The 20,693-nt window shown below is 37.4% G+C and overlaps 1 protein-coding gene across 4 annotated transcripts in view; it reads right to left on the reverse strand.

The window, feature by feature from the left end:
- AK9 (adenylate kinase 9) overlaps positions 1-20,693 on the reverse strand; it is a 200,379-nt gene that overhangs the window by 128,487 nt on the left and 51,199 nt on the right. For all 4 annotated transcript variants that reach the window (XR_008503000.2, XM_054490051.2, XM_054490050.2 and 1 more), the window contains 3 exons: positions 20,204-20,302; positions 11,844-11,983; positions 11,569-11,749 (listed from right to left, as the gene is read on the reverse strand). Coding sequence is in view for 3 of the 4 variants with exons in the window: in XM_054490051.2 (XP_054346026.1) it covers positions 11,569-11,749; positions 11,844-11,983; positions 20,204-20,302 (420 nt within the window). In the remaining variant the exon portion in view is untranslated. The remainder of the gene's footprint in view (positions 1-11,568; positions 11,750-11,843; positions 11,984-20,203; positions 20,303-20,693) is intronic.

A 20,693-nucleotide genomic window follows, 5' to 3' on the forward strand; every position in this document is an offset into this window, starting at 1 on the left:
AATCACGAATACTTTTGAACTTCTTTATATATGCTTATTCACTTATTTTTTTCTCTTTAAGCATATGTTCAGCTTTTGCCTAAAATTGTGTTAGAATAATTTCTATGTTCTGGATATAACTTGTCAGGTAGATAACAGATTTAATACAGAATATTGGGATCTTAAAAATAGGATTCTATGTGTCTTTAATTAATATTTACAGATCCCTATATTCCCATTCTGCTTTTCTTTTGGTAGGCTTACACTGGTTTATTCCATGCCAATAAATCTTCATCCACATCTTCAGTTTTACATCAGATGAATATGTGCATAGTATTGCATCAGATGAATATGTTACAACTTATTTAACTAAAATATCAATACATATGTATGGTATACTATATATATATAATAGTATATACATATACATATACACCATATACTATATATACTATTCATACATATACATATACACCATATACTATATATACTATTCATATATATACATATACAAACATATACATATACATGTATATGCTTGCTGATAAGAGCATAACCATTAGGCATAGGAATTGGAAATACATATGCAAGCCTAAATTCCATGCATATCCTTTGAACTGTCAATTCTGTTTTATGGATTTTTCTTAAAAAACTGTCATCATAGCCTAGTTTTTCATCATAGCCTAGTTTGTTCATCATAGCCTAGTTTAAAGTTGGAAAAATGTATATACCAAAATATAGATAATATATGTGTATTATATATTATCTATATATGTATATTATATATATTTTATACATTATATATAATATACATATATATTTTATACATTATATATAATATACATATATATTTTATACATTATATATAATATACATATTATATTATATATTATAAACATATACATTCCTATAAGAAAAAGAATCGGGAGTCTCCATATGTATACATACACATATGTGTACGTACACATACATGTACGTATACGTAAATGTATACATACACATACATGTACGTATACATATATGTATATACTATAGTCATATATATAGTATAGCATACTATATACATTGTATAGTATACTATGTATATAATATGTAATATATATTTTGTATAATAGTATATTATAGTATATTTTACATTAATGTATAATATATTAATATAATATATATTAATATAGTGTTAATATTATATTACTATTACAAATCAGGATAATACATTAATATATTAATATTAAATTGCATATTATATTATATATTAATATATAATATATGCATAGTATGCCATATATGTATATATGTGTATTATAGACATAAAATACATGTATATTATATAATATAATGTGTATTATAGACATATAATGTATACATATATGATATATGATAATATGTATAAAATGTAGATAATATATAACACACATATTATATATTATCTATATTTTGGTATATACATTTTTGGTATATAAACTACGCTATGATGAACACAATTATCTACATATCTTTGATAGTTTCTTTAGAAAAATCCATAAAACAGAATTGGCAGTTCAAAGGATATGCATGGACTTTAGGTTTGCATATGTATTTCCAATTGCTATGCCTAATGGTTATACTCTTACTAGCAGTCTATGAGAATGTACTTCTCCCATCCTAGGTACACATTGAAATTGGGTGTTTTTAGTAATCTTTTAACTGTTACAATGAGATTGATATGACAAGTCTCTGTTTTTTGGCATCTCTCTATCAGGGAGGTGGTATCCTTTTGCTAATGTTTAATGGCTATTTGTATCTATTATTCTGTGAATTGCCTGTTTGATTTTTTTTCCTATGGAAGCTTTATCTGCATATTGATTCGTCTTTTTATATTTTAAAATGATAATTTCTTTATCTGACACATATTGTGATGTAATGGGTTTAAAATAAGTCCACAAATCTTTTGACACACCTCCCTTCAGAAGGTGGAGCCTAATTCTACTCTTTAGTGTAACTAGAACTTAGTAGTGACTTGCTTTAAATAGAGTACGATGCAAGTGATAGCGGATGACTTTTAAGACTAAGTCATGAAAAACATTATAGCTTCCTCCTTGGTTAACTCTTTCTGAGGGTAGTCAGTTGCCAGGTCCTGAGGACACATAAGCAGTCCTATGAAGAGATCTACATAGAAAGGAACTGAGGTCTCATTCATGTGATTGAGCCATCTTCCGGCCCCAGCCTAGTGTCAGACGAGTGCAGCCCCAGATGACATCTTATCTGTAACCTCATGAAAGCATTTAGGACAGAACCATGTAGCTAAGCCACTCCTGAATTCCTGACTCAGAGAGACTATGCAAGATCATAAATGCTTATTGTTGTTGCAAGCTGTTAGGGTAATTTTTTATGCAGTAATAGATGAGAAACACACACATGGCAAATATATACTCAGTATTTTCCTCTGTATGCTGTCAAAAGTTTTACTTTCCTTCTAATTTTTTTCCTTTTTCCTTCTAATTTACACTTTAAATAATCTGAAATTACCTGGATAAAACTTTTTCTTCCCCAAATGATGAACTAGTTAGGAATCTTAGACACATACACACACACACACACACACACACACACACACACACTTCTTCTCCCACATCCCTCCATAAGCCCCCAAGAATTAGATAATACATTTTTAAAAAATAATATGCATTATTCATGTTATTATGCTTATAGAACAATTACTCACAATTACATAGAACATGTTCATATTTCTGTTCCTGCAGGGTTTTTTTTGTGGGGGGTTGCTTAGTTTTCTATATACCTATCAATAATGAATTCCCAAACTTTTCTTCACAAGTATAAATTTCTGCTTGAAAATACATCAGGTAATCATCTCCCTGGAGCTATCTCTTCTGGAGCCCCCCGTTCTCCTACCCCAAACTGGGCTGGTTGTTTTCTAGGCTTCTAGGCCTGCAGAACAACTGACATCATGGGCTCTCCTTCCCCCACCATCTTGGGATTTCCTAACCCTCTTCCTTGTCAGGGATGCATGGATGCCCTTTTGCTTCCGAATCCCATGTCGCCATCTTTGTTTAGGCCCCCATTTTGATGCACCACATCCTCTAGTAGCTTCTGACAAAGAATACATGGGAGGCAATTTTTTGCGTGTGTGACTGAAAATGCCCTCATTCTATTATTAGACTTCATTTGCCTGAATATAAAATTCTAGGCTATCAGCCACTCCCCCCAAAAATTGTCTTCTGGCTTCCAGAGTTGTGGGTTGAGAAGTTCTATGTTATTGGAATTCCCAGTCCTTTCCATGGGACCTAGTTTTCCTCTCCAGAGTCTTCTAGGCTCATTTTACCAGAAGCTTCTGGATCTTTGCCCCCATTGTCTTATAATTTCAAAGTGATGTACCTTCATGTGGGTCTTTCTCCATCCATTTTACTGGGCATTTACTGTGTCATTTCTATCTGGAAGCATGTCCTTCAATCTGGGAAATTTTCTGCAGTTATTTCTTTGGTAATATTCTTTTCTCTGGTAGCTCCTACAAGAATTCCTATATGGATAATGAACACCCTAGACTGACCTTATAGTTTCTTTTCTTTTCTATTCTTTTTTCCATTTGTCAGTTTATACTAATTTCTAAAAGGTAACTTTAATTTCTATCTTTTAACTCTTCTATTGAATTTTTCATTTGTGTTATATTTTCTTTTTTAATGTTCTTTCATCTTGCATATATTTTAATTTCAAAGGACCCTTTTTGTTTTCCAAATGTTCCCTTTTCTGTTTCTAGTATCCTGATCTAGTTTCTGGATTCAATAATTACTCTTATTTTCCAGAGCATGTTAATAATTGGAAGCTTCATTTGTGTGAGTATTGTTTGTTTAGTGTTTAGGTGATCTGGCTTGACAATTGTATTATGAAACTCATAGTCATCAGAAGGCCAGAAGTGACTTTTATCCGAAAATGTCTTTGTGTTAACTCATTTTTCAAGGACATTTTCACTTGCTATATACTTCTAGGATGGCTTTTCTTGTAGTTGTTTAAAGCTCGTTTCATTGTTTTCTGATTGCCATTGCTTCTGATGACAAGTTGGCTGTCATTTGTATCAATGTTTTATTCTATTTAACATATCAATTTTTCTGTGGCTGCTTTAGGGGAGGGGTCTCCCACCCTCAGGCCGTGGACCGGTAGGAACTGAGCGGCACTGCAGGAGGTGAGCAGTCGATGAGCATTACTGCCTGAGCTTTGCTTCTTGTCAGAGCAGTGGCAGCATTAGATTCTCATAGGAGCACGAACCCTATTGTGAACTGCACATGCAAGGGATCTGGTTTGTGTGCTCCTTATGAGAATCTAATGCCTGAGGCTCTGAAGTGGAACCGTTTCATCCTGAAACCATCCTCCACCCCCACAACCCAGTCTGTGGAAAAACTGTCTTCCATAAAACCAGTCCATGGTGCCAAAAAGGTTGGGGACTGCTGCTTTTGGGGTTTTCACCATTAAAAATGATGTGTGTAGGTGTGGTTTTCCTTGTATTTATCCTGTTTGGGGCTTGCTGAGCTTCTTGGACCTGTAAGTCAATCTATAATTTTTTGGTTTTTGCTTGGTTTCTTAATTTCAGTAATGTTGACAATATCTTCAAGTATTTTTTTTTCTGTCCTATTTCTACTATCATCTTCTTCTGGGACTCCACTTACTCACATTAGACCATCTGATTTGTCCCACAGGTCCCAGAAGCTCTGTTCATTTCTTTCAATATTTTTTTCTCCCTCTATTTTTCAGACTAGAAATGTTTTATTGATCTGTCTTCAAGTTCTTCCACAACTTCCAATCTGCAGTCAAGCTAATTCAGTAAAACGTTCAGTTTGGTTTTTATATTTTTAGTGCAGGATTTCCATTTGGTTCTGTTTTAAGTAGTTTTTTCATTTATCTTAAGAGGTTCTCTATTCTCTTATAAAGACCTTAAGCATTATTTATAATAGCCATCTTAAAGATTTTATCTGGTAAATCCAACATTTGGTCCATTTCAGGGCCAGTTTCTATTGTCTCCTTTTTTCTTCATATGGGTAACATTTTCCTGTTTCTTTGCATGTCTTGTAATGTTTCATTACATGTTGGACATTGTGGATGATACATTATTAGGAACTTTGAATTCTGTTATCTTCCTCTGAAGACTGTCAGTGTTGACTTTTGTTCTATCAGGCAGTTCAGTTACAGTCATGTGTTGCTTAACAATGGGGATACATTCTGAGAAATGTGTCATAAGGTGATTTTGTTGTTGTGCAAACAGCATAGAGTGTACTTACACAAACTTAGAGGGTACAGCTTACTAAACACCTAGGGTATATGGTATAGCCTATTGCTCCTAGGCTACAAACCTGTACAGCACGTTGCTGCACTGAATTTTGCAAGCAACTGTAACACAATGTTAAGGATTTGTATGTCTAAACATATCTAAATATACAAAAGGTACTGTGCAAATATGGCATAAACATTTTTTAAATGCTACAGCTCTATAGGGAACTTACCATGAATGAAACTTGGAAGTCTAGAAGTTGATCTGGGTGAGACAGTGGGTGGTGAGTGAATAAGAAGGTCTAGGACATTATTGTATACTACTATAGACTTTATAAACAATGTACACTTAGGCTACACTAAATTTATTTAAAATTTGTTTCTTTGTTCAATAATAAATTAACCTTGTCTTATTATAGCTTTTTTACTTTATAAACTTCTAAAATTTCTAAACTTTTTGACTCTTTTGTAACAATTCTTAGCTTAAAACACAAACTCATTGTACAGATGTACAAAATAGGTTCTTTGTATCTTATAAGCTTTTTTCTATTTTTCGATGTTTAAGCTTCTTTTTTTTTTTTTTAGCCTAGCCCTACATGGGGTCAGGATTATCAATATCACTGTCTTCCTCCTCTATATCTTGTCCCACTGGAAGGTCTTCAGGGACAAGAACATGCATGGAGCTGTCATCTCTTACGACAACAATGCCTTCTGGAATATCTCCTGAAGGACCTGCCTGAGGCTGTTTTACAGTTAACGTTTTCTACAAGTAGAAGGAGTACATTCTAAAATAATGATTAAAAGTATAGTATAGTAAATACTAAACCATTAACATCATTGTTTTTTATTGTCATCAAGTATTACATAACTGTACATGACTGTATGTGCTATGCTTTTATACATCTGGCAGCACAGTAGGTTTGTTTATAGCAGCATCACAAACACATGAGTAACTTGTGCTATGATGTTACAATGGCTATGACTTCACTAGGCGATGAGAAATTTTCAGCTCCATTATAATCTTATGGGACCACTGTTGTATATGCAGCACATGACTGTATTGGTTTACCACACTGAACTTCTGTTTTTTGTTTTTTTGAGACAGAGTCTCTCCTTGTCGCCCAGGCTGGAGCACAGTGGTGTAATCTCTGGTCACGGCAACCTCCACCTCCTGGGTTCAAACAATTCTCCTGCCTCAGTCTCCCAAATAGCTGGGATTACACACGTACACCACCATACCTGGCTAATTTTCGTATTTGTAGAGACAGGGTTTTACCATGTTGGCCAAACTGGTCTCAAACTCTTGGCTTCAAGTGAACTGCTCTCCTCAGCCACCCAAAGTGCTGGGATTACAGGCCACTGCAACTGGCCTGAACTTCTATTTTGTGCTTTATTAAATCCAATATTTGGAAAGCTCCCAAGTATTTCCCAATTTGATAGGGCTCAATCTCCAAATTCATTCCCCCAGATTTTATTCCTCAATAAAGTGGTTGTAGGCTCAGTAAGGGAGGCTGTAGAGTAGGCCTTAATCTAGGTTGTGGTCCTTACACCCAAGGGATGGCCTTTACAGTGTGTCAGCTCAATGTTCTGGTAATAAGGCCTCTCCCTTGCAACTGGGCCAGATGTCTCAAGTCCCTGCACTGCTCAACCTCCAGTATCTGTTCTGTTCACAACCTGTAGGAGCCATCCTTCGATAAGCTTTGTGAAGTCTCCTTTGAGAAGCTCTTGGCTACACACACTTGGGCCTTGCTCCCACCCTACTCACAAGCAGCTCCCTTCTCCCTGCTGCTCTGCTTCACAGTGCAGGCTGCTTCAGAACTGAGCTCAGTCTCCTCAGCTCCATGGAAGCACCATGCTCTGCTTGTCCTGTCAGGAAACTGTCCCTATCCATGCAGACAATTGAGGTAACCATGGAGCTCACCTCATGAGTTTCTCTTCCCGCAGGGATCACATGTTAGGAGGGTTAGTTCACTGTCATGGCTGGAATTTAAAGATTCTTAAAAAGATGGTAGTAATGTACAGTTTCATCAATAGTTTTTAAAACTTCCCATACATGTTCTCATTAGAACAAAGGTTGTCATTCTTCTGATATGGGTAAAAATTTTCATCTTACTATTATTTTATGTTACTTATCTCCTGATGAGGTTAGGCATCTTTCATAAGTTTTTTCCACTGACAACTCATCTTCTGTGGTTTTTCTCTAGCTATCTGTTGTCTATTTTCTTAGCATTGCCTATCTTTATTCTTTTGATCTGTAGGCGCTATAAGTATACAGCGCCAGAAACACGTTTTTAGTTATACTTGTTTCAAAGATCTCCCAGACTACCGGGTTTCATTTAAAAAAACAGAGGCCTTGTATCAGAGAGAAATGTTTTATACTTTGATGAAGTATAATTATCAATCTTAAAAAATTATTTTGGGGTATTTTCTAATTGCTGCATAACAAAGTACCTAAAAACTTAAGGACTTAAAACAAACAAAAATTATTATTTCAGTTTCTGAGGGTCAGAAATAATAATTTTTCATGATTTTATTTTATTTTATTTTACTTTTTTAGAGAAGAGGTCTCACCATTTTGCCCAGGCTGGCCTCAAACTCCTAGACTCAAGGGATCCTCCTGCCTCAGTCTCCCAAAGTGCTGGGGTTACAGGCATGAGCCACCATGCCAGCTGATTTTTCATTATTTTAAATGGGAAATTTATAATGCATTATACCTTGACTCAAATTCTATAATGTAACTAAAACATAAGCAAAGGCCTATTACAAGTAATAGGCAATCATGTTTGGATGCAAAATGGTTAAAACATCATTATGTGATCACCAAACAATTAATATTATTGGTGATACACATTTGTTTTCCACGCAGTAAAATGGCCTTTCTTAGGGCCAGCAACATTTGAGACTCCGTTACTGACACATGAGGAAGTTTTCTAAACACTTACACTTGATTTTGACATTCTACTACTTGTATTTGAAATGTATCACACCATCTTTCCTGAATATTATAAATTTAAAATGTAGAATTTTCTTTTGGAGATGTAAATATAAACAGTATTTGAAAAATGTTTTTTTTTTTTTTTGAGACAGAGTCTGGGTCTGTCACCCAGGCTGGAGTGCAGTGGCATGATCTCAGCTCACTGCAAGCTCCGCCTCCCGGGTTCACGCCATTCTCCTGCCTCAGCCTCCCGAGTAGCTGGGACTACAGGCACCCGTCACCATGCCCGGCTAATTTTTTTGTATTTTTAGTAGAGACGGGGTTTCACTGTGTTAGCCAGGATGGTCTCGATCTCCTGACCTCATGATCTACCCGCCTCGGCCTCCCAAAGTGCTGGGATTACAGGCGTGAGCCACCGGGAGATATGTGTGGTCTATGATGTTTGCACATTAAAAACCAGGTGATGCTTTACAGGAAAACATTATGTGGGAATACATTTTAAGGGTATGTTTGAATTATAAGACCCTTGCACTATCTAAGAAGTATGAAAGTACCAATTTATATTGAAAGTAATATGTCAGGCATTAATTCTTGGGTGACTCTTTAAAGAAAATAATATATAACATACAAGATAATAGAGAGAACTTTTAATTGGTTAAAAATGATATTACCTAGGATAGCATCAAAACCCATCAAATACCCAGAGATCTGTGCAAATTTCTACACAGAAAACTCCAAATTATTACTAACATAAATTAAAGAGGGGCTAAATAAATGGCAAAATGTATCATGTTTATGGACTAGAAGTCAATATTGTAAAGATGTCCATTCCTCCAACTGATCTATAAATGTGATGCTATCCTAGTTAAAATCTCAAAAGATTTTTCTACATAAAATTGCAAAGGGCTAAGAATAGCCAATGCACTCCTGAAAGAGAACAATAAGATAGAAGAGCTTGCTCTACTTGACATCAAGATTTATTGTAAAGCTAAAATAATTAAGTCAATGTAGTATTGGCAAAATACTAATAGAATGATGGAATAGATCAGTGAGGCTCAGTATGGTGGTTCACACATGTAATCCCAGTGCTTTGGGAGGCTGAGGCAGGAGGATCATTTGAGGGAAGGAGTTCCTGAGATCAGCCTGGACAACATAGCAAGACCCCATCTCTACAAAAAAATACAAAAATTAGCCAGGCATGGTGGTGTGCATCTGTCATCCCAGCTACTCAGGAGGCTGAGGTGGGAGGATTGCTTGAGCCCAGGAGTTTGAGGATGCAGTGAACTATGATGGTATCATTGCACTTCAGCCTGGGCAACAGAGCAAGACCTTGTCTCAAAAAGAAAAGAAAAAAAAAGAAATAGACCACTGAGCCCCAAAAGAGACACACATATGTATAAAAACATGATATAAGACAAAGGGGGCAAAACAGTTGATAAAGGATGATCTTTTCTTCAATGATCCTGAAACAACTGAATATCTACATGGGAAAAAGTAAAACTTACCCTGTCCTTCACATCATAAGAAAGTCAAGTTTAGATGGAGTATATATCTAAATGTGAAAGTCAAAACAATAAAGCTTTTAGCAGTTAATATAGGACAATATCCTCACGATGTTTGGGCAGAAAAATTTTCTTAAGTATGACATAAAAAGCACTAATGATAACAGACAAGGTTGATAAATCATGCCTCATTGAAACAAAGAACTTCTGTTTATTAAAAGATGCCATTAGAAAAGTGAAACGGCAAACCACAGACAGACAGAGAATAGTCCTAATGCTTATAATCAACAGAGAACTTGTATATAGATAATATTAGGAACTCTTACTAATAATATACAAAAACACAACTAAAAATGGGCAAGACACTTGAGAAAACACTTCAAAAAGAGAATATTTAAATGGTCAGTAAACACATGAAAGAGGTTCAACCTCATAGTCATTAGGGAAATGCAAACTAAAACCACAGTGAGATACTATTATACACTCACTAAAATGGCTAGAATTAGGAAGACCGACCATAATAAGAGTTGACAGGAATGTGGAATAACAGAACTTTCATATACTGCTGATAGTATTGTGAAATAATGGAACTACTTTGGAAAACAATTTGGCATTATCTACACAAGTTGAACATATGTCCATGTGTGCACCAAGAGACACATACAAGAATGTTTATAGTAGTGTTATTTACTCCAATCTGGAATCAATCCAAGTTTTATTAGTGCTCAAATGTGGATAAATACATTATGGTATAAGTCAATCAACAGAATACAATAAAACAATAAAAATGAATAAACTACAGCTACATTCAATAGTCTGGACAAATATCACAATTATAATGTTAAGTGAAAGAAGCCAGGCACAAAGAAGATAAATTGTTTAAGTCTATAAAGTTCAAAAAAACCATGCAAAACTAGTCTATGGTATTTGGACGTATGCTTCCACGGCAAAACCATAAGAGAAGTATGGAAGTGAATGCCATAAAATTCTGGGCAGTGGTTACCTTTGTGTGGAGAGTGAGGAGACTGGTATTGAGAAGAAACATGAGAGGGCTTCTGGGTGCTGGCAACATTCCAGATTTGACCTGGGTGGTGGTTACATGGGGGTTCATTTTGCGGTAACTCAGTGGGCTTCACTTTTCTGTATGTTTGTCATGTTTCACAATGAAAAAGTTAAAAGCAAACAGAAAATGATACTCCTGTGCTTAAAAGAATGCAACAGCACTTTGAACAACTTCTAATACCTTTCTGTGGCCTGAATTGCTCTGTCTTTAGCCATGATCTTGTGCCATTCCTTCTTGCATAGGCAATCCTCAAGCCACACTGCCCCTTCTAGAATTCCTCCATATTCCAATCTCTCATCAAATCTTTCGGCTTTGTCTTCAAATTATATCCCAAATATGCTTGTTTCATACCACTTTTACTGCTATCACTCTTGTCTAAGCTAAAAATAATTTCGTTTACTGAGAGTGGAGAACAAGATTACTGAGGGAGATGTCAAGGTGTTGGGAGGATCATCTTTGTAATACTGAAATCACCAAGAATTAGGACAGGAGTGATTATATGGGGAGAGTGAGAGTGAGCCAGGAGTACTGAAACCCAGGGGACAGAAGATCAGTAGAACCAAGAAAGCAAATAGGTGGCAGAGTCTGAATGACATGATATTCACATGTGGGAGCTTTTGGGAAGCAGGGAGGGACTCTGGTCTGGAAGCAGCAATAAACAACAAAAAGAATGCCTTCCCTACCCCAAGCCCAGTGGAACAATTATTCAATTAAAACATGAAATTTTAAAAACTGAGTACAAATAAAATCCTACAAATTATAATCAAGTATAGATACATGACAGATAGATAGATAGATAGATAGATAGATAGATAGATAGATAGATAGATAGTTACCTTTCCTTTGTAATTTTCTGCAAGCATATTGCAAAGTGTTGTTTTCCCTGAATATTGAGGTCCAAGTATGAATACTTTACATGGTGGTGCTGGCATAGGTGGAAGCAGATAGGGACGTGGGTTCAATAAAAATGGTTTTAGTGCTTCTTCTGATGAAAGACAGTAGATTTTACCTAGAAAACTTAAAATATGCCATATTAGTAAACAACTGAAAAGATGTATGAGGAAGATTTAATGAGGAAGATTTAAAATTAAGTTCTGAAAATCTTACTTACCTCACAGAATAATCTGGTAATCCTGAATAAATGTTACCATCTTTTAAATTCACAGGACATGTACGTCCCCATTTACTTCTCTGCCATCTATATCTTGGTGCAATAAGTTTATAAGATGCGAGAGTACGAAATAGCTCATCCTGTGAATTGCAAATACTACATTAAAAATATGGACATAAATTTTGCGGAAATTAGGAGTATTAAATATTTCATTTATTATTTTATAGTGCACTTTACTATTTAAGAAATAATTTAAAAAGCAAATTTTGGCTTTTTTCTTAATTGCAACATTCTGCACTTGTCCTTGATTTAATAAGACAGTGTAGAACTAGTTTGAACTAGTTGAAAATTACAGGACCCTTGTTTTACAAAGAACTAGTTTACATTTATGTTAAAAAATCTTTAAATTCTACTGAGCAATTTCTATCATATGGTAAAATAAGCATAAGGTAGATAGTGCATTTTCTATCATCTTCCTTAGAAAACAGATTATGAAAAATTCTTATTAAAAATTTTCGAAAATGTACCAGATTCTTAGCTAATTTACCTTGGCTTTTACATATACCTAAGATGTTATGTACAGATTGTTTTTGCATTTACTTAGCTATAAGTAGTTCTTTAATTCTTAAAATTTAAAGTCTCCTTCATCAGCAATCCTTTCTGTTGGTGACCTCCAGATAAGTTGAGAAATACTTTTCTACAGACTGCAAAATTCTGTAGAAAACTGCTAATTCTCAGTTGGGAACATGCTTATTTTATTTTATATTTATGCTTACTTTACCATATGATAGAAAGGTGGCTTGAAAGGTTCCTCTGTCCTTGTGGTTCCTTACCAGGGGATGAGAAAACTGGTGAGAGATGGCATGGTGAGTATTACGGTTTGAATGTCCCCTCCAAAACTCAGGTTGAGATTTAATTGCCATTGTGATGGTATTAAGAGGTAGGACTGTTAAGAGGTGATTAGGTCATGAGTGCTATGCCCTCACGAATAGATTAACGTACTTATCTCAGAAGTGGGTAAGTTATTTTGAGAGTGGACTTATTATAAAGGCAAGTTCACCCCCTCTTGCCCTGGCTCTGGCTCTTGCACTCTTTTGTTCTTCCACCTTCCACAATGGGAAACACAGCACAAAGGCCCTCACCAGATGCCGGTGCCATGCACTTGGACTTCCCAGGCTCCAAATAAACTTATTTCTGTGAACCAAATAAACTTATTTTCTTTATAAATTACCTAGTCTGTGGTATTCTGCTACAGCAAAAGAAAATGAAGAGAGTGGGCAATGGTGAGGGGAAAACTGCTCCCCTCAACCCTCAGATGTGGGTCACACATGTATATGCTGGCTTCAGAGTTGACTATGCAATGCAGATGAGATTGTGAGCTATGATCTTCCATGGACCACTGCAGCATCAGAGAACAAAGAGGCATGTGCACTGCAGGGATGCTGCATGAATGTTCCCAAGTGAGAGCTGGAAGTGATAGTAAATATTAAGGAAACTGTCAATGCTTAGGAGAGTTGTATAAGACTGAGAACCTCATCCATGGAGCACATTAAGCTATAGGCCTTCTCCACAGAGTTCGTGGACAATGAGCTAGGGACTGAAACCATGCCCAGTTAGGTCAGGAGGCAGTCACTCTTTCCTTATCATCCATATTTCCCGCCCATACATGAAAAAAGTATTTGAGTAGGCCATAAGTATTCTCTAAAAGGTTAAGTATTTGAATAGCAGACCATGTTCCTCTCTCAACTTCATGCCCATGGGGCCACACGTTCAGCAGGTGCCGAAGGGAGAGGAGAAGATGAGCTTTTGAATGAATTTGATATTACAGTCTTAAAAATGATCAGGACTGATTTCTGGTTAAACAAAGCAGACTGAAAACATGAATTTATGTTTGCTGCTTTCCTAAAACCTCACTAAAATGACAGTAGAAGAATAAAAAAAAAAAGAAATAAACTCATGAGGACACAGAATGGGAGAAGAGACTAGAGATGCTGATCAGGGCTGACGGCTCACCAGTTACAGCTACACAGTTTTGTAAGTTAGAAAGCAGATGGATGAGTGATAACTGACTTATATCAGAGAAAGGTGAAAGCTAAATATCTGTGGAGCAAAGATAGGTATGGGAGGGGCAAGAACAACAAGGAGTCAGTGGATTCACTTTGCAAAACCCTGGAAAGACATGGGACCTTGTGATACCAGGTACCTCTGAAGGGGAATGAATGGAGAGCAGAAAACAGTATAACTGGTTGGAAATCTTTGAAAGAAGGTGCTAGTGCCAGAGCCACTCCCACTCCACTTGGTCCCCTCCCACCACCTCTCTCCCATTGAGAAGACCAGAAGCATACTTTCTGGAGCCACTTAACCAGAGGAGCATGTGAGGGACCCCAGACACAGCCAAGGTAGCAGGGCAGGGGCAGAAGAAAGTTGGCCACTATAACCACTACCCTCAAGCTCTACTCCTACCCATCCTCTTGCTGAAGAAACTCTGGACCTTTCCATGGTCCAGCAACTAAGGGTTAATGCCTGGCAAATGTCTTTAGCACTTTTGCCAGCTCTGTTGTGATTGTGTGAATGCTCTTGCATAGCACAAACTAATTTGCCAGGGCCAGAACAAAATGAAAATTACAGGACCCTTGTTCTACAATTATTAAGAATTTCAAGACTGCAGCAGCAGAGCATTAAACTAAGCACACGGTCCTGTGTGAAGTTCATGAAGCCAACTCTGCCCCTGTAATGCAGCTGTTAAATTTTTAAAATATCACCATTGGTTCTAGGCACTTTAAAAGCATAATCTCATGTAATCTTTACAATAACACGATGCCATAGGGATTGTTGCTGCTTTTTAAATATATACCATTGAATAAAGGGCAGCAAGGTTAAGCAGAGTCACAAGTCTGATAGGCTGTACCGCTGAATTCAAATCCAGGTCTGTGTGACTCGAAAGCCAAAACTTCTACTGTGCTAGGTGCCAGTCTGACCCTGTCCTTCCTCCTACTGCACAAACCCATGCCCATGTCCCCATCTACCTGCACAGCCCCCTCCTCTCCTGCAACTCAGCAGATGCTATAGCTCTCTTACTCTTCACCAGGGAGCTGGAGTCTACAGTAAGGTCTCTGGGCCTTTCCTACCCCTTTAAACCAGTGGTTCTCTTCCTAAGCTGCATAGTAGAATCTCCTAGGGAAGATTTTTGGGTTTATTTTTTGTTTTTTTAATTGTGGTAAAATACACATCACATAAAATTTGTTTTTGTAACCACCTTTAAGCATACAATTAAGTGGTATTAAGTATATTCACTGTGTTGTGCAACCACCACCTCTATTCATTTCCAGAACTTTTCCATCATCCCAAACAGAACTCTGTACTCATGAAATAACTCTCCTTCCCCCCAGCTCCTGGTAACCTCTATCCTACATTCTGTCTCTATGAATTTGTCTATTCTGTGTATCTCGTATAAGTGGAATCATATGATTGCCCTTTTGTATCTGCTTGTTTCACTTAGTATGTTTTCATGGATCACATTTTATCATATATAATAATTTTACTCCTCTTTAAGTTTGAATAATATTCCATCTCACACACACACACACACACACACACACACACACACACACACACCACATTTTGTTTATCAGTTCATCCACTGATGGACATTGGGTTATCTCCACCTTCTGGCTATTGTGAATAAAGGTGCTATAAATATTGGTGTACAAGTATCTGTTTGAGTTCCTGGTTTCAATCCTTTGGGGGAAACGCCTAGAAGTGTTAATTGCTGGATTATAGTGTTAATTGCTGGATTATAAGAATTCTATGTTTAACTTTTTGAGCAACCATCAAACTATTTTAAACAGTAGCTGCACCATTTTACATCCCCACAAACAATGCAAGAGGGTTCTCATTTCTCCTCAGCAACATTTGTTATTTCTCATTTTTTGAACAATAGCACCCCAATGGATATGAGATGGCATCTCACTGCAGTTTTGATTTGCATTTCCTTAATGGCTAGTGATATTGAGCATCTTTTCATGTACTTACTGGCTATTTACATATCTTCTTTAGAGAAATATCTATTCAAATCCTTTGCCCATTTTTGAACTGGATTTTTTTACTGCTGTGGAGTTGTAGTTGTTCTTTACATATTCTGCATATTAATCTCTATCAGATATATGATTTTCAAATATTCTTCTCCTTTCTGTGGGTTGTCTTTTTACTGTATTGATTGATGTGTTTTCCTTTTTTTTTTGTAGAGATGGGGTTTTACCATGTTGGCCAGGCTGGTCTCAAACTCCTGGCCTCAAGTGATCTGCCTGCCTCAGCCTCCCAAAGTACTAGGATTACAGGCATAAGCCACCATGCCCGGCTTCTACTGATAGTGCTGATGCAGAAAAGTTTTTTTGTATTTTTTCTTTTGTAGTCTGTGCCTTTGATGTCATATCCTATTTTGTTTTGTTTCACTTAATGACAGAGCCTTACCCTAGAAATTGTTTTAACTGGCCTGGGCATTGTAATGTTTAAAAAGCTTCCTAGATGACCCCGTTTTGCAGTTAGGGCTGGGACTCACTGCTTTAAATATTTCCATTATATTGATTCTCTAAAAATCACCTGCCTTTAGTGGAAGATTATTCATCTAAAGTCCTCTAAAAACACAGGAACTTGTAGATCAATCAACTTTAATTGACCAGGCTCCTTTGGTGTCCCAGGAGTTAAAGTAGGGGTTCTCAGACTTAAGTGGGCATAGGAATTTGTTCTAGATTTTGTAAAAATACATTTTCAGGTTCCATCTCCAGATAGTCCGGTTCAATCAGACTGGGATTTGGGCCTCAGGGATTTGTATTTGTAGTAAGCTTCCCAGGTGATTCTTTTGGAGGTGGTCTGGACTGCTGCTTAAGGGATATGAATAATGACTCCAGCGAACACAGCCACATCTTCTTCCTTTTTATGAAAAAGGAGGCAGGTTCACCTAGTCATACAGCTTATGAACTACAATCTTACACCTATGCCCCATGCATGCAATGCTTTCTAAGGACAAACTTTCTGGCTCAGAAATTTCCTGCAGGTTTTATAGATACTTTTTCTCTTTCCTTCAACGATGACCTAGAACACGAGGCCTCAGTACTCAATTTTTCCCAGCCTCTGTTCTGACCAAGCCCACTTTTCTTCCTCTTCAGCACCAGTTCATATTGCAGAGGTCCCAGCACATATTCCAGTTATGTGGACCCACTGAGATCTTGTTATGATACAGGATAACAAAATGACCTCTTTCTTCAAAGATTTTAAAATTTGAATTATGTCTATTTATGATCCTGGCATATGTTTTTGTTTTTTATTTTATTTTTATTTTTGAGACAGGGTCTTGCTTTATCACGCAGGCTGGAGTGCAAGTGGCACAATCATGGCTCACTGCAGCCTCAACCTCTAGGCTCAGCTGATCCCCCCACCTCAGCCTCTCAAGTAGCTGGGATGATGGGCATGTGCTATCATGTCTGGTTAATTTTTTTAAAAAATTTTAATTATACTTTAAGTTCTAGGGTACATGTGCACAACATGCAGGTTTTTTTACATAGGTATACATGTGCCATGGTGGTCTGATGCACCCATCAACTCGTCATTTACATTAGGTATTTCTCCCAATGCTATCCCTCCCCCAGACCCCTACCCCATGACAGGCCGTGTTGTGTGATGTTCCCCGCCCTGTGTCCAAATGTTCTCATTGTTCAATTCCCACCTATGAGTGAGAACATGCAGTGTTTGGTTTTCTGTCCTTGCCATAGTTTGCTGACAATTATTGTTTCCAGTTTCATCCATGTCCCTGCAAAGGACATGAACTCATCGTTTTTTATGGCTGCATAGTATTCCATGGTGTACATGTGCCACATTTTCTTAATCCAGTCTATCATTGATGGACATTTGGGTTGGTTCCAAGTCTTTGTAATTGTGAATAGTGCCGCAATAAACATACGCATGCATGTGTCTTTATAGTAGCCCGATTTCTAATCCTTTGGGTATATACCCAGTAATGGGATCTCTGGGTCAAATGATATTTCTAGTTCTAGATTCCTGAGGAATTGCCACACTGTCTTCCACAATGGTTGAACTAATCTACACTCCCACCAACACTGTAAAAGTGTTCCTATTTCTCCACATCCTCTCCAGCATCTGTTGTTTCCTGACTTTTTAATGATCGCCATTCTAACTGGTGTGAGATGGTATCTCATTGTGGTTTTGATTTGCATTTCTCTGATGATGAGTGATGATGAGCATTTTTTCATATGTCTGTTGGCTGCATAAATGTCTTCTTTTGAGAAGTGTCTATTCATATCCTTCACCCACTTTTTGATGGGGTTGTTTTTTTCTTGTAAATTTGTTTAAGTTCTTTGTGGATTCTGGATATTAGCCCTTTGTCAGATGTGTAGATTGCAAAAATTTTCTCCCATTCTGTAGGTTGCCTGTTCACTCTGATGGTAGTTTCTTTTGCTGGGCAGAAGCTCTTGAGTTTAATTAGATCCCATTTGTCAATTTTGGCTTTTGTTGCCATTGCTTTTGGTGTTTTAGTCATGAAGTCCTTGCCCATGCCTATGTCCTGAATGTTATTGCCTAGGTTTTCTTCTAGGGTTTTTATGGTTGTAGGTCTAACATTTAAGTCTTTAATCCATCTTGAATTAATTTTTGTATAAGGTGTAAGGAAGGGATCCAGTTTCAGCTTTCTACATATAGCTAGCCAGTTTTCCCAGCACCATTTATTAAATAGGGAATCCTTTCCTTATTTCTTGTTTTGGTTAGGTTTGTCAAAGATCAGATGGTTGTAGATGTGTGGTGTTATTTCTGAGGCCTTTGTTCTGATCCATTGATTTATATCTCTGTTTGGTTACCAATACCATGCTGTTTTGGTTACTGTAGCCTTGTAGTATAGTTTGAAGTCAGGTAGCATGATGCCTCCAGCTTTGTTCTTTTTGCTTAGGATTGCCTTGGCAGTGCGGGCTCTTTTTTGGTTCTATATGAACCAAAACTGTATTGCCTCACAGTTCGATCTCAGACTGCTGCGCTAGCAGTGAGCAAGGCTCCATGGGCGTGGGACCTGCCGAGCCAGGCGCAGAATAGTAACTCCTGGTCTGCCATTTGCTAAGACAGTTGGAAAAGCACAGTATTTGCAGGGAGTGTCCTGTTTTTCCCAGGTATAGTCTGTCATGGCTTCCCTTGGCTAGGAAAGGGAAATCCCCGGACCCCTTGTGCTTCCTGGGTGAGGCAACACCCTGCCCTGCTTCAGCTCGTCCTCCATGGGCTGCACCCACTGTCTAACCAGTCCCAATGAGATGAACCACGTACCTCAGTTGGAAATGCAGAAATCACCCATCTTCTGCGTCGATCCCGCTGGGAGCTGCAGACTGGAGCTGTTCCTATTTGGCCATCTTGGAACTCCACCCCAATTTTTTTTTTTTATTTTTTGTAGAGCCAGAGTCTCGCTATGTCCCAGGCTGGTCTCAGACTCCTGGGCTCAAGTGATCCTTCCACCTCAGCCTTCCAAAGTGCTGGGATACTGTGCCCAGTCCTGGTATGCATTTTTTAAAAATAATTTCTACTCATTTAGGTGAAACTGAGCTTCTCAGAATAGGTCAAATCCTCCAGTTAAAACTCCTTGTGGCACTTTTGGCAATTGGCAGTTATAATCTGATACCCATCACATATGTAGCACATCAGTGCCAGGAACACATTAGTTACTCAAAAAAATTGGTTGAATGATTAAAGAAATAGAGTTAAGAACTTTTAGGTCTTCACGTTCTTTGGTGCTGCAAATTTTTAAACTGAACTTAGATTTCTTTCTTTTTTACTGTTCCTACATTTAATTGTTATGATTTTGTTTCAAAACTTGTGTTGTGTCTAATATCTAAAAGGATATTGTGCTAATATTACAGCTTCTTCCCAGAAATCACATCCATTTTTATAAAGGAATACAAATTAAGGCCACAACACACATATATATATGAATAAATATATATATACATTTATATATATATAATTTTTTTTTTGAGATAGGATCTGGCTCTGTTGCCCAGGCTGGAGTGCAGTGGCATGATCACGGCTCACTGCAGCCTTAACCTCCTGGGCTCAAGCAATCCTCCCGTCTCAGCTCCTGAGTAGCTAAGACTACAGGTGCATACCACCACACCTGGCTAATTTTTTTTCTTTCTTGTTTTTTTTTTCTTTTTTTCTTTTTTGTAGAGATGGGTTCTGACTAGGTCATCCAGGCTGGTCTCAGACTCCTGGGCTCCAGTGATCCTCCCATGAGATTACAGGTGTGAGCCACTGCACCCTGCCCACAAACATATATTGAAAATTAGACTTTCAGACAGTTCCATATAACTTACATTTTCCATTGTGTCATTAATTTCTTCCTCTGCGCCCTGAAGTTTGGTTAGAATAGCTGCTCTTTTTAGGTTCAGATATTTAAGTCGATCCATAACAATCTAGATTTAAAGAACAGATATTTAACTACATTGGCATCTGAATATCTCAAATACTCTGAAACAGTGGTGGGCTTATGAGCCAAGCCCACGCTCCCCCTGACTCTGGGTCGAATCCTTGCTTGCTTCTTCTGGCTTCTGGCTGTTTGCTGACAATCCTTGGTATGTCTTGGCTTGTATATGCATCACTCCAATTTCTGCCTCTGTTCTCACAGAACCATCTTCTCCCTGTGTGTCTGAGTCTCTTCTCCTAATCTATAGGCAAAGACCTTATTTCCAAATAAGGTCACATTCACAGGTATTGGACTTCAGGGCTTCAACATATCTTTTTGAGGGACACATTTCAACTCATAACAGTCTGCCCTCTGGTCCCCAGATATTCATGTCCTTAGAG

Source organism: Pongo pygmaeus, chromosome 5 (genome assembly GCF_028885625.2).
Source record: "Pongo pygmaeus isolate AG05252 chromosome 5, NHGRI_mPonPyg2-v2.0_pri, whole genome shotgun sequence".
Classification (NCBI taxonomy): Eukaryota; Metazoa; Chordata; class Mammalia; order Primates; family Hominidae; genus Pongo; species Pongo pygmaeus.